The sequence below is a fragment of the Sapajus apella genome, unplaced genomic scaffold, assembly GCF_009761245.1.
Source record: "Sapajus apella isolate SASKATOON/1434 unplaced genomic scaffold, GSC_monkey_1.0 scaffold2, whole genome shotgun sequence".
NCBI lineage: Eukaryota > Metazoa > Chordata > Mammalia > Primates > Cebidae > Sapajus > Sapajus apella.
This window is the reverse complement of record NW_022436942.1, coordinates 2,524,308-2,539,296: the sequence shown is the minus strand read 5'-3', so window position 1 is coordinate 2,539,296 and position 14,989 is coordinate 2,524,308. Positions and strand designations below refer to the sequence as shown.

The 14,989-nt window shown below is 38.3% G+C and overlaps 1 protein-coding gene across 6 annotated transcripts in view; it reads right to left on the bottom strand.

The window, feature by feature from the left end:
* ITPR2 (inositol 1,4,5-trisphosphate receptor type 2) overlaps positions 1 to 14,989 on the bottom strand; it is a 492,164-nt gene that overhangs the window by 319,781 nt on the left and 157,394 nt on the right. For all 6 annotated transcript variants that reach the window (XM_032284102.1, XM_032284097.1, XM_032284122.1 and 3 more), the window contains 7 exons: positions 12,431 to 12,572; positions 10,027 to 10,188; positions 5,595 to 5,767; positions 4,509 to 4,628; positions 4,206 to 4,391; positions 2,816 to 3,067; positions 2,219 to 2,363 (listed from right to left, as the gene is read on the bottom strand). In XM_032284102.1, the coding sequence (XP_032139993.1) occupies positions 2,219 to 2,363; positions 2,816 to 3,067; positions 4,206 to 4,391; positions 4,509 to 4,628; positions 5,595 to 5,767; positions 10,027 to 10,188; positions 12,431 to 12,572 (1,180 nt within the window). The remainder of the gene's footprint in view (positions 1 to 2,218; positions 2,364 to 2,815; positions 3,068 to 4,205; positions 4,392 to 4,508; positions 4,629 to 5,594; positions 5,768 to 10,026; positions 10,189 to 12,430; positions 12,573 to 14,989) is intronic.

Genomic DNA, 14,989 nt, shown 5'->3' with positions numbered 1-14,989 from the left:
ACCCTGGTGAATCTGACGATTATGTGCCTTGGGGTTGCTCTTCTTGACGAATATCTTTGTGGTGTTCTCTGTATTTCCTGGACTTGAATGTTTGCCTGCCTTGCTAGGTTGCAGAAGTTTTCCTGGATAATATCCTGAAGAGTATTTTCCAGCTTGGATTCATTCTCTTCGTCGCATTCGGGTACGCCTATCAAACGTAGATTAGGTCTTTTCACATAGTCCCACATTTCTTGGAGACTTTGTTCATTCCTTTTTACCCTTTTTTCTCCAGTCTTGCCTTCCCGTTTTATTTCATTGAGTTGATCTTCGACCTCTGATATCCTTTCTTCTGCTTGGTCCATTCGGCTGTTGATACTTGTGCATGCTTCACGAAGTTCTCATGTTGCGTTTTTCAGCTCCATCAATTCACTTATATTCCTTTCTATTTTGTCCATTCTTGTTAGCATTTCGTCAAATCTTTTTTCAAGGTTCTTAGTTTCCTGGCATTTGGTTAGAACATGTTCTTTAAGTTCACAGAAGTTTCTTACTACCCACCTTCTGAAGTCTGATTCTGTCATTTCATCACACTCGTTCTCCCTCCAACTTTGTTCCCTTGCTGGTGAGGAGTTGTGATCCCTTTTAGGAGGAGAGGTGTTCTGGTTTCGGGTGTTTTCATCCTTTTTGCGCTGGTTTCTTCCCATCTTTAAGGATTTATCCACCTGTCGACTTTGTAGTTGCTGGCTTTCAGATTGGGTCTCAAATCTTTCAGATTGACGTTCTGTTTGTTGATGATGAGGTTATTTCTGTTTCTTGGTTTTCCTTCTGACAGTCTAGCCCCTCTGCTGTAGGTCTGCTGAGGTTCACTCCAGGCCCTGCTTGCCTGGGGTTCACCTGCAGCAGCTGCTGAACAGTAAGGGTTGTTACCAGTTTTCTTCTTCTGCTATCTTTGTCCCAGAAGGATGCCCGCCTAGGGTCGATCTGAACTCTCCTTTATGAGGTGTCTCTTTGTATATATAGGGGTCAGGGAGCTGCTTGAGGAGACGGTCTCTTCTTTATAGGAGCTCAAATGGTGAGCTGTGAGCTCTGTTGTTCATTCAGAGCTGCTGGGCAGGTACGTTTAGATCTGCTGCAGCAGAACTCATAAACTGCTTTTTGTTCCCAGGTGCTCTGTCCCAGGGATTTAGGGCTTTATTTATGAGTTTCCGTTATGCTGCTGCCTTTTTTTTCTCCTTCAGACCTGCCCTGCCCAGCAAGGAGGCAGCCTAGTCACTGTCGGCCTGTAGAGGCTTTGTTGAGCTGCTGTGGGCTCCGCCCAGCTGCCGAGTGAACTTCCCTGCAGTCCTGTTTATATGGGTGTAGTTAGAACTGCTTTGGCGATGGTGGCCCGCCTCTATTGAGGCGGAGTCTCTCTGCTGTGGCGGGTTGCCTTGGCAACGGCAGGCTGCCTCAGCAATGGCAGGTTGCCTTGGCAATGGCGGGCTGCCTCAGCATTGGCCGACTACCTCCATAGTGGTGGGCTGCCTGGGTAATGGCAGACGCCCCTCCCCCACAGAGCTGGACCGTCCAGGGTTCAGCTGTGCTTGCTGTGAAAGTCTCAATCCAGAGTTTCTGATTGCTGTTCTTTTGTGGGGGTGGGACCAGCCGAGCCTGATCGCCTGGTTCCCTGCCTCAGAGCCTTTTTTAAGTTTGTGTTCCAGTCGCCTGTTGAAGAGGCGCCGGGTCTGTTTGTTTTCCCCTGCGGCCACTCACTGTGCTGGCTTAAACAGCGGCACTGAGGTTTGTGGCGCTTTTTTTTTTTTTTTTTTTTTTGCCCTGGAATCTACTGTCCTGGTTCCCTGCTCAGTCCCCTTTTTAAACAGACGAATGGGCAACTTCCCGTGGCTCCAATCGCCAGTGAAAAGGGCACCCAGACCGGTGTATTTTGTATGGAGAACCGCTGCTCTGGGGTGCTGACAAAGCAGCCGCGCGGGGCAAAGCAGCAGCGCCGGCCAGCACAGCCGCGCTGGCGACCTGTGGAGCTCCTCCGCCTGGGAATTGCCTAGTCTGTGGGCAATAAAAATGCGGCGTCCACTCACCCTCTGTGCTTTCACTGGGAGCTGCAATCCTGAGCTGTTCCTAAATGGCCATCTTCCTTAATAATTCCCAAATCTATCTTTTCAAAATGGCAGAGAAAAATCACATCTCATGAACTAAACTACCCAATTACTAAAACATTCTAAGTATGAAAGGGGAAAAGTACCTCAAATGTTAATTTATTTTTTTCTTTATCCCCAAAAGGAAAGGGCTGGTTTACAACTTCTTTCAAATATTCTTCAACAAATTCCATTGTCAGGGCAAATTTCCTCTTCATATCATTTCTGGAAGAGTCTGTTATAGAATCGTATCTGGAAATACATAAAGAAAATAATGCAAATTAAACTGATTGTAATCATTTAAAAATAGGAAAACACACATACTTTAGTTTCCTGGGTTCATAATCTTGGATAAATTAGTTAGCCTTCCTAGGGGCAGGGTCCTCACCTATAAAATGGGGCTGTTGTGAAATGAGTTAGTATGTGTAAAGCAGTTAAATCAGTCTACCACAGTATTTGGTACTTAAATAATTGCTCATTACATCAATATTACTTCTTTCCTGTTTTCCAGAAAGTGCCTTTATTATCACTGAGAGTTATCACTTCACCCCTCAAAAAGAGTATCTTATTTGCATTTAGAAGATTAACAACCCAAGTTCGGACACACAAATGCCTTTCCACATGTTTCATTTCAAAACTGTAGACACTGGATGTGGAGTTCATCTGCTAGATTCCAAAGCCTCAAGACATTTTTCCAAACATACTCATGAATTGTGATCTTTGTGGGGATTTCTGTCCAGAGCCTGGCATAGCGAACAGGTACCACGGACTCCTGGGGATCCCGGTCAACGTGCATGTGGAGCATGAGGCGACAGAAGGACGCTCGGAGGTCGAATGGCAGGCTCTCATCCGACACACACCGCAGGATCAGGTCTACAGAGAGCTGTGTAGAAATCTGGTTTATGGCCAGATACTGGCGATCCAAGCACATCCTTGCAAAGAGGTTTAGCTGGTACCTTAAAAATAGTGTACATATTACATTATTGTCCTATCTTGAGGAAGTTTTTAAACATCATGGCACCAATCAGTATCTACATTTAAGACACCTATATTTCTAAGCATTGGTGATATTGGAGTCAAACTCCAATAGTATTTTAATCATTAAGAGCAAACAACAAGACATATATGAAACTGTCTCTATGTCCCTTCAGTTACAATTCCTCTCACTTGTTCCAGCAACATGTGTCTGCTGGAGAGTGTCTCTAGGCACTCCATTCTCGGTTTCCTAGCATTACAAATACTGCATTCAAGCTGAAGGCTATGGGCAACAGCTCATATGAAACCATCTCTCTCCACCTTCCCCAGCCTCATTCAGCTTCAGGCTCTAGTATCTACATGCCAGGTTGCACCCCGCTCCATTCCCAAACCAAAAGTGATCAGTCCAAATGGCCTGAGTGCACTTGGCTTCATCAGCCCAGTTTTGAGATTAAGAATTCACCTTTGGTTTGGTTGCTGTAGCTGTAGAAACCAGGGAATATAAGGCATCATCTGTTTTTCTCTGGTTCTTGTCATTTGGGCCCAGCTTGGCCCCAGGGCTTCTGCCTTGGGTTTCTATCCCTACAACTCAAAGATGCCAGCTAGGTTCTTGCTCCCAATGTACTGACCACCAGGAACTGCCTTCAGTACTTCCGCTGCCATATTCCAGTGCAGAACTTTCATAACTACAGGCACCAATTTCTCTTAAGCCCTAGGTCACCACATATCCATAAACCACTCTATACTAAACTTGTGGCTTACTTGCTCTGAGCTACCCTTGTGGCCAAATCAATTTCCTTAGCCCCATGTCTACATCCCTCTCAACTCCATGACCTAGGTTCTAACATGTGTCTCAACTGTCTCCACTCTACTCAATAGGAGGACAAACCCTTTGACTGCACAATAATTCCAAGCTAGTAGAAAACCAGGAAATCACAAGTGGTATATGTACAAAATATAAATGTTAAATTTTATTCTGAATATTTAAAATAATACTAAATATTTCAGCTACCCTAGTTCTCATATGACTTTTAAAATTGCCTCTTCATAGATACCAGCGAACAAGTTCTCAATTAATATGTGAGATTGGGAATTACAAGGTTGTCTACAATACTTAACCTGTAATAGGTAAGAACTTCTAAGTCAGCTTTGGTGCCTTCTTTTGCCTCTTGAGCAAGGTGCCTAATAGCTTTGCCATGAGGTTCCTTGTTGCTATCAATCCAATAGAGCCAAACTTCTTCATCATCAATGTCATCTGAAAGGATGGAGCTCTCCATGGGGTTGTCTGCTTGCATTGAGACCACCCTTCAAATAAATAGCACATACAAAAATCTACTAAGAAGTGTACTTGTAAATATGACAAAAACTACAATGCTTACAAATAATCAACAGGAAAAAGATGCATCCATTATCTGGGCTTACTTAGTTTGAATGAGAATGTCTGCATTGCCTGGACTCAACATAAATTTACAGATGAGTTCTTGAGTTACAGGGATAGCAGTGGTATTAGACACACACAGATCTGACAAATAATCCAAAAATCTGGCAAAAGGAAAAAAAAATAAATGGAATATGAAGACAAAGCATTTTATAAAAGCATCACAATAAATATATAATTTGGAATTTAACAAAATAAACTTATTAAATTTTTTAATATTATTTCCACATTTGTCTAATGTGTTAACTACTACATCATTAGAAACAAATTAAACACACAATTCTTTTTAATACAAGCCTTGTTTCAAAAAAGATGTGTTCACTTCTATTTATTTTATGATATTCCTCCCACAGCACCGTGACTTATGTTTAGAAAATCATTCATCTGTCCTAAAGTGAGTCTCCCAGAGCTGAATATCAAAACAAAAGCAGATCAAAGCTAATGCTGTACTGAATAAAATAGAAATAGAGCACATGCCTAATGAAAATGATTATGATCTGGTCAAGTCAGAAGCCCATTTCTACCTTCTAGCATTTATTTGCTGTACTAATTAGCTAAGAAACCGCCGACAATTGGCTTGACTTTTCTGCACTCATTTCTTCAAGATAAGGCAGCATGGTACAACAGAAAAAGAACTTGATGTGGAATCAGAAACCCTTGATTTACCTCATATTCTATACCTATTAGGGTACACTTGGGCAAGTTGCTCTCTAGGTTTCTATTTTCTCATCTCTAAAATGGGGATAATATACAACCAGTGTATCTCATACAAGTGTGCAAGGATCTAAATGAGATCATGTATATGAATGTATTTTGAGAAACCATAAAGGTCTATGAAATGATGAGGTTTCAGAGTGAAAATCAACCACACTTAAGTATATCCATAAAGGGCTTTGATCTCTTATGAGGTAATAACTCTTTATTATATACAATTATTATGGCAATAATCCCAACATAATTTGTCCATAAAAGTTAGTGATATGAAAGCATTCTAACTTTTAAAAGTTCTAAAAACAAAACATAAAGCCTCATCTCCACTAGAAAAGAATACTGCATGAATCATTTCAAACCTTGGCTCCCGATTTCTCCTGAGTAAACTGACAAATGTTTCTATTTCTTTTGCTGTGATATGTTTCTCTAGTAGTTTTCTGTTGTTGTGCAATAAAGCTGTGATAGTATCTTCTGCCAAAATATCGTAGCCAATCTGGGACTGCATGACACAGAAATTCTTAGCAATATATTCCTGCAAAGAAGAAAGGCTGTCAGAACACACTGCCAACAGCTTAGAAATAACAGGTTCTATTAGGATCAACAACATTGATTAATTTATTCATAACAGAAAATTCACTAAAAGTTTTCTCAAAAGAAAAGCAAGTAAATAATTTTTCAATAAATAGAGATTTTTGAGGAAGTGAATGAAAACATACTGGCATAAACATTATTTAACTTCTACCAAAAATTATTCACCTAGAAATAATTTTTAATATAGGTATTTACAGTCTAAGTGGAAAAAAATTAATCTAAAATAAGTTTTTATAACATAATAACTTCAGATTGGCTTTTCTTCTATCTCTTGCTTAAAGGCATAGCCAAGGACTTGGGCATAATTATAGAAAAGAAAATGACTGCGTGATATCTCATTCATGAGACATGGGATCTGGGTTGTTACATGAAGGTCTTAGATGGACTTGGGTTGATTCCTTTTTTGTGTATATGCTACAATTATCTATAAGATCTTTTCTTTAAAATAATGGTAAAATGTCATACACTTTTCTCTTTAAAAAGCTATAAAGGGCAATGTGATTAATCACTTTATTGGTTAGATTCATTTGCCCAATAAATGTTTCTCGAAAACCTACTACATTCCATTCCATTCCATGTTGACAAGTGAAGTGAAACAAACAGAGGACTGGAGAAAGCTGTCAACGTTAGATAGGGTAGATGCTGAAGAAGTGACATTTGAGCTAGGATGGAAATGAAGAGAACAAGGCAGCCACTGAAAGGCCTAGAGGGAAGCCATCTAGGCGGTGGGAGTAGCCAGTGCAAAAGCCCTGTGGTAGTAGAACCAAGCCTGTGCTCTATCAACAGAAGGTGGCCATTGTAACTAGGCAGTAGTAAGGGGCAGAAAGCAAAGTTGAAGTTGGAGAGATAGGTCAAAAGAATCCTGTGAGCCATGGTAAAGGGCAAAGAGGTCATTCTAAAAGTAAGAGAAAGCCACTGGGTAGGTTCGATCATGTTATTGTTTGATCTACTCCTTACTCATCACACTAATTTTTCTATATCCCAAACCACTATTGTCCATCTCCCCTGTTCTACAAGCAGCATATCTCACACTGCCATAGAACTGGTGAGCTTCACCCACTTCCACCATGAAACATTCTCACTTTGATTCCTTGGGATTCTCCTTGGAAATGTGTCTTTTTTTCTATGAGGAGAGAATTTATTGATTAGAAAGTGGTTTTGCCTTACGTAAAATTTACAAGAATGTACCTATTCCTTGAAAATGATATTGGTTGCACAAATCTAATTAAATTCTAGGTAGCATTTTCATGGCCTTTCAGAATGATGGCTTGGTATATTGGGTAGCCAGTTAAGTACAGCAAATGTCTTCTGTCAGTATATCATTTTAAGGATTCACATTGATTTACACACTTTTATGACTACTATAGTAGGCTAAGGCAAACTCTGGCATAAAGCAAACATCCGAAGACGTTAATAAATAACCAAATAAAATTAGGGATGGTATCAATTTTATAAATAGTAATAAATAGAGACTCAGTATTAAATATATGGGTTAGTGTTAAGTCAAATATGAACTTCCTTTTAGAACTATAACATATAGGTGAAGATAAAACAAAGTAATTGTAGGCATAATACTATATAATATATACTACATAATACAGAACATTTTTAAATCATGTTCTAAAACATCAGAAAGCTGCTTTATGCTTACTACAAAGCATTCTTAATTCAATAGAAATGAGAAAAATATTTCTCAGCTATCACTGAGATTCAATTAGAACATACGACAGAAAGGAAAGAAAAATAAAATCTAACCCTCAACAAATGCTAGGGATTCTTTATTCCTTTATCATCTATGCTCCATCTCTAAGCTCCAAAGAAACCCAGAAATCAGGTCCCTAAAGTGCATAAACATGTACCTGAAAGGAGTGATATGACTAGGAAGGTGTAGGGTGTGTGTGTGTGTGTGTGTGTGTGTGTGTGTGTGTGTGTACACACACACTGATTCCTGGCCAAGACTGAGAGGGGAATGAGGAAGAACCATGTGTGCCAGACCCTGAGAGACAGAACTGACACTAGTTAAGACATGCAGCTCAGGGAACCTACTAGTGACTAGAGGAATAGCCAAATCCAAAGTTATCTGGCTCCCTGCCATCCCGAAACACAGGGCTGTAGAAAAGGGAAAGGGTCCCAAGCACCCTTCCAAAGGCTGACAGCCATCAGGGAGGGTGCACATTGTGGGATCTGATGGGCCTGACGGCCCTGGATAGCCTCTGTAGATCTATTAGGTTTTTTTCTGTTAATTTCAAACTCTATAATACAGAACTGCTTGTATGTGTGAAGTGGTAACCTGTCTTGCAAGCATATTTCTCCAAAGCCAAGAAGAAAAATGAGAGCAAGGAGAAAACATTAAATAGCCTCTCTCATTGCCCTCCCCACTCCAGACCTCCACTAAGAACTCACGGTCTGACACTGGGAGCCCACAACACTGACTCTGAGTGCTTGAAGGTCTAGCATTTAATGTTCTGGTACTTAATTCTTTTTCAAAAAAAATATGAACAACACTATCTACTTCATCTTGCCATCTTAAAGGAACACAACGAAGTTGGGAAAAATAATTCTAGTGACAGCATTTGGATCAGCAAGAAGGGTATTTATAACTAGGATCATATTAGATAATATTTAAGGTTTATTTGTATCATCCCCTTGCTCTTACTCCTATTCCTTGCCATATTATTTATCTTCTAGCTAATATTTTTACATACTCTTTGCAGACCTTTCTTATTCTTGAAACAGGTATGAAGCCAAAATATTTTAACATAGTCTTCCTAAAGCAAATCGTTTTTATTCCCCAACAATGTTCAGACTACCAAGATGGATTAGTGTGATGATTCAGAGTCTGGGTTTTTATACTGGCTCCATTCTTAAACTATCACTGTGTACAAGTTACATAACCTCTCTGTGCCTCTGTCCTTCATCTTAATTCATTATTAACTGAATTAATTCATGACAAGTACTTAGAACTGAGCCTGGTACAAAGTAAGCACACAATAAATACTACTAACTATTCCCAAATAACCTCCACTCTCTGGGGTTGACATCTTAGGCCCTAGTGGCTTTGCCCGCCCTGCCCTTCCAGCCCTCTCCCACACCATCCTTCTTCATGGACCAAACTTGTTAGTGAAACTTACAGTGATGCACTCTGCCCTCAAATGGATTAAGAGAAACACTAATTTATCAAATAATAATTAACTTTATATAATTTTATGTTAAACAGACATTTACATTATTGGACACATGGCAAAATATTAAGTTTGTGATTGTTTTGTTTTGTTTTTTAAGAGGCAGGGTCTCATTCTGCTGCTCAGGCTAAAGAATACTAGTGTGATCATAGCTTACAACAGTCTCAAACTCCTGAGCTGAAGCAATCCTCCAGCCTCAGCCTCCTTAGTAGCTGGGTCTACAGGCACACACCACCATACCCAGTTATTTTTTGTTTTTGTAGAGATGGGGCCCTCACTATATTGCCTAAACTGGTCTAGAACTCCTGACCTCAAGTAATCCCCCAACCTTGGCCTCCTGAAGTGCTGGGGTTACAGGCTTGAGCCACCACACTTGGCTTGTATTTTTAAAATAAAAATGAGACTTAAGAGAAATTTCACTTGCAACTGGCAACTCTTAACTGTACCCCTAGATCCTTAGGGAAAACATGCCCTTTCTAGCATCTTTCATTCTCACTTCAAAGATCTCTCTTCATAAATACCTCTTCTCATACAATTTATGAAAATGATTCTCATCCTACTCAAAGGCTTCCTTCTCCAAGTATCCTTCCTTGGTTCCCAAAGCCACCACTGAGCTCTCCCTCTTGTGAATTCCCACAACTCTATCTTTTCTCTCTTGCGTCCCTTCTTTGTCTCACATCATATGTTTTCCACTAAACAATTACCTCAAGCCAAAAATGTTCCATTTCTCTTTACATAATAGAACCAGGATGCGCTGGTCTCCAGAAGGCAACACCAGGCATATGTTAGTACTTAGGACATCCTCCCCCAGTGATTCTAATTTCATATGGAAGAATAAAGGCAAGTTCAATACAACTCAAAAATACCTACAAATCATTTTTATGTATTCCTCAATACAAAATATTTCATTTCAAAGTGAAATTTCCCATTCCTACTTTCTATGCTGTAGAATTATAACCAAAGAACCTTGCCCATACTTTAAATATGAAACAGTTTAAAATGGGCGCTACTCTCTGACCTGATTTTTCCGGTAGTCCTGCTGAGAATGTCTCAGGATGCGGTAGCAGAGCCGAAGCATGTACTTGTAGGGTGCATATCTTTGATCCCCCAGATCTTCAAGTCTCAGCATTGAGCCTTCTCCCGCTTTCTCCTTAAAGGGTGCTTTAAGAATTCCAAATACCTATCAGGAATAAAAACAGCCACCTTGTCTGATGAATGGAGGTACACGTTTTGCAACCTTTTTTTTTTTTTTTAAACAAATAAGAACATTGATTCAAAAAACACTCACATAAATTTGAGTAGTATTAGTGTAAAGGGGAAAAGCAAAAAGGATTTACGTTATAGGACCAACATATCATGGATTAGAAAGGCACTGCTAAAACAGTCTCCTATATTGAGTGACAAAAACATTCTTTAAATAAAACGCTTAATTTTGTTTAGAAATTATATTTTATAAAATAAGAAACTAAATGTGTTCAATTGTACCAATATGTACATGAACACATTCAGATGAACTAAAATGTAGTTTGATTCCTACAGACTTATATTTTCTACAACCTTTCAAAATCAAAATAATATGAAGAAAACATTTACTTTTTATTAAAACTGACATCAGAAAATGACTTCCAGACATTGCTTCTAAACTACTTTATAAAAGACTTAATTTACTGTTGTTTGTACACAAAGATGTGGCCAAATCAATGAACGTATCAGCATTCAAATGTGACAAATTAGGAGCCACGGGGACAGCTGGTGGCACCCAGAAAGCCAGATTCTTGTAAAAAGGTTAGTGGTTAGGAAGCATTTAAAAAGCACTGAGGAATATAACTCTTTTCGGCAGCAAGACAGCAGGTGGGATCACCTGAGATGAGCTGCTAGAATGAGGAAATTGTCTATGAAAGGGCACAGAGTCAAGGGCATGAGCATTAATACATGAAAGCAAGACAGAAAGGAAGTATTCTTTGCAATTCATGAAATACAATATAAACTAAAGTTTCTTTAATAATTTTATATTCACGAAACCTTTAATTTTTATATGTATAATATAAAAATAAAATATTTGACATATGTTGGTTAAAATAATATTAATAAATCATTCAAGGTCCCAAAAGTCTTGAAATTAAATGTTTTTATAAAAGAATTACTTGAAAAAAAGTGAGACTTTGTTTTTGAAAAAAGACCTATTAGATTTACAACCTTTATTTGAGAAAAAAGTCAATTTTTATTTTCAGACAATCAGCCACATATAACCAATATTACGTCTACTATTTTCCTTTCCCAAATCAGTAAGAACATGTATATCAATAACATGATTTTTATGTTTTAAGTATGTTCCTTGAATCTATACTTCATTAATGAAGAAATCTACAGTGATACACTCTGCCCTCAAATGGATTAAGAGAAATGTTAATTTATCAAACAGTAATTAATTTTATACAATTTTATGTTAAACAGCATTAATTTAATTTAATAGCAATTAATAGAATAACTTAAATAATCTAATTTAATTTAAATAGCAATTAACAAAATAATTTAAATAGCATTTAATAGAATAAAAAGAATACACAAACGTAGGCATGTCCATATGTGCATATCATTAGGAAGTGAATTAATTTACTGACTTGTTATGAAGAATTTCAAGAAGATGCAATATAGGAGTACCTCTGTACTTTCAGGGAAAAAGACTAGAATATCGTACAGAGCACTTGTGAACTGATGAACAGACTGTTCTACATTTTTAGGGAAGAGAAGGAAACAAGTAGGAAGCAGATGGAGATGGCACTTTCCAAGTTTACCTGGAAATTCTACCTAGGAATTTTTCCACATATTTTCTTGAGACAGTCTGACTATGCAGAGTTTTTACAGGTCCATGGTAGGCTGCCTCTACAATGGCCCCTGATAGTCCTGCCTCCTAATATTCACAGCCTCATAGAATCCTCTCTCCTTAACTACAAGTTGGATTTATTAACTCACTTCTAACTAATAGAACACGGTAGAACTGATGTTATTTCTAAGATTAGGTTATACAAAGATGGTAGCTTCCACCTGAGCATTCTCTCTAGCTCTCTCTTGGATCCCTCAGTTCTAAGGAAAGCAAGCTGCCTTGTCTTGATGTACTCCTGTGAGATGCCTATGTGAGGGGGCCGGGAAGGCGAATCCTCTCTCAGTTGAACCTTGAGATCCCTGAAGTCACAGCAAACACCTTGACTGCTGCCTGGTGAGAGACCCTGAGTGAGATCTGCCCATGTCAGCCATGCCTAGATCACTAATCCACAGAAACTGCGAGATAAGAAGTATCTTGTTTCCAGCCACTAAGTTTTGGGATCATTTGCTTCATAGCAATAGATAACTACTACAAGGACTTTCCTGATACTATAATTCAGAAAATAAAATATACAAATTTAGTATATGAAAAAATTCACCTGTGCCAGTATGTTTTGTTCCCTCATCAATTTTTGACGCTCTCGGTTTGGCTTAGTGATAACCACATCCAGAACTTCTTGTCCATTATTAGGCACATTAGCAACAAAGAAGATGAGGTCTTCCAATAATTTGGTTACAAACCTATCACAAAATGAAAAGGAAATTTTACTTTATGGTGTGCTTAATTTTGGAAAATTTATAGATATATAATAGGTAGGTAGGTAGGTAGGTAGACAGACAGACAGACAGACAGACGATTTTACTTTTTCTTCAGGAGTGAAACTCAAATCCATGGAAATTTCTTTTTATTAAACAATAAGAACCAAGACACTTGAAAACAAGGTATTTTATAACAAAAAAAGTATTTAATTGAGGAAAGATAATCTCTAAGGCGGTTACTGTTTACCTAAACCTTTACAAAGAAACTTCCTTCTCCAGCATCTCCAACCTCTACTTGCGCCTCCAGCTCTCATCAAGTGTTTGCAGGCTATAATCAGATAAAGCCACGTGAGTCACAACTACACACAAGTTGGTAGAATGACACCTCCAGATGGCTTTCCACAACTGACTAGCAAAGCAGCATCTTTCTGCTTAAGGGAAAAGAGCTATGCTATTCCTAAATACACATCTTTTTTATTTCTTTTTTTACTGTTAACTCAAACTACATTTCCTAATCCTCACCATATTTCAATTTACCCAATGTACAGAATAGGAAAAATTTTAATGACCTGTGAATAGAGACAGAGTAAGCAATCTGACACTCAAAATTCTGGGAGTATAAAATGACCTATGACCTATCAAAATCATGAAATTCTAAAACCATACACAAATGTTCACTTTTAAATCTATATTTATAGTTATTATTACAACTATTACTTGAACTTCAGTGGCATTTAGTACAGGAAGTGTCTTGAAAGCCCCTCCTCTCTTCACTTTTTTCCTCCTCCTTCCTTTGCCTGCTCTTTGTCATTTTACATTTGTGTTGGTCAATTGAGGGAGGGGACAGGGGTTCAAGCTATTGCAAAAATGGGTGAACAGATGAGAAATCTGTATTGGAAGAGTCAAGGCATTTTTTAAATTGTATTAATGGTGAAGTACAGCTTAATTATTCAATAAACACAGAATTTTTTTGGAATAAGACAAAAGCTGACCAATAAATAGTTAAATTAGCTTTATCCACATAGTGTTAGCATCTTTATTCACTGTTACTGTATTAGCATGTGAATATAATGATGCTAATCATGAATACATGCATAAGAAAACTATCTTTTAAGAGTTTCAACAATTCCAGGAAAGTACAGAATGTATTCAGTTGAAAAACATCTGTTTTCTTCTCTTTCAATACCTTTGGTGAGAAAACATCTTGATCCTATCTCCAGATTTATGTCTTGAAAGAGAATACACTTCATGGAGCCAAGTGGACACACCTATAATCCATAATTTAGTCACCCAGAGAAATTTTAGTATACTTCCAGGGATCATAAACTCCATTCCAAAATTCCATGGATTCTATGTTTTCCTGGTGTGCCTATTTTAAATTTTAACCTAGTCTGTTTCTTTTGGAAAATCGTGTCTGGCAGGATTCGCTGACATGGTTACGTTTAATCTCTGAAGGCAGCCACAGCAACGTAAAACATGTTTCATGTGCATTGAAATGTGATGTGAACTTCTTTTGAAATTGTAACTTAAGGTCCTCCAAGTCATTCTGTTGCTCTTAAAACAAAACAAATTTGGAGCTCAGATTACTTCAGCAAACTGAAAAAAAAGTTGAATTCCAGTTTCTATGTGCTCAATACAAATCCAGTCTGAGTATCAATGTTTGTATTTTCTTTTAAAAATTATTAAGATTCTTTTTCTCTTGCTGTTTCAATAACTGTAATCAAATATTTAGATATCTAAGAAAGTAAAATTTTGTGAGTGACTACATATCGCTCTGTTTCAAATTCACTCAAATGCCCTGAAAATTGGTGATGGTCAATGGAATGGTAATGATGAACATTAACAGTCTTGATTGCAAATCACGACACATTAACCCTACATGCAGCACCCAACTGTTCATGACAAGGCTATGGAAGCCAGGAATCCTGACCAACCTTCTCTTTTGTTTTTTTTTTTGTTTTTTGTTTTTTTTTTTTTCCCATTTATTTATTTTATTGCATTTTAGGTTTTGGGGTACATGTGAAGAACATGCAAAATTGTTGCATAGGAACACACGTGGCAGTGTGATTTGCTGCCTTCCTCCCCATCACCTACATCTGGCATTTCTCCCCTTGCTATCTCTCCCCAGCTTCCCACCCCCCACCCTCCCTCCCCTATTTCCCCCCAACTGACCCCAGTGTGTAGTGCTCCCCTCCCTGTGTCCATGTGTTCTCATTGTTCAACACCCGCCTATGAGTGAGAACATGCGGTGTTTGATCTTCTGCTCTTCTGTCAGTTTGCTGAGAATGATGGTTTCCAGGTTCATCCATGTCCCTACAAAGGACCCAAACTCATCGTTTCTGATGGCTGCATAATATTCCATGGTGTATATGTGCCACATTTTCCCTATCCAGTCTATC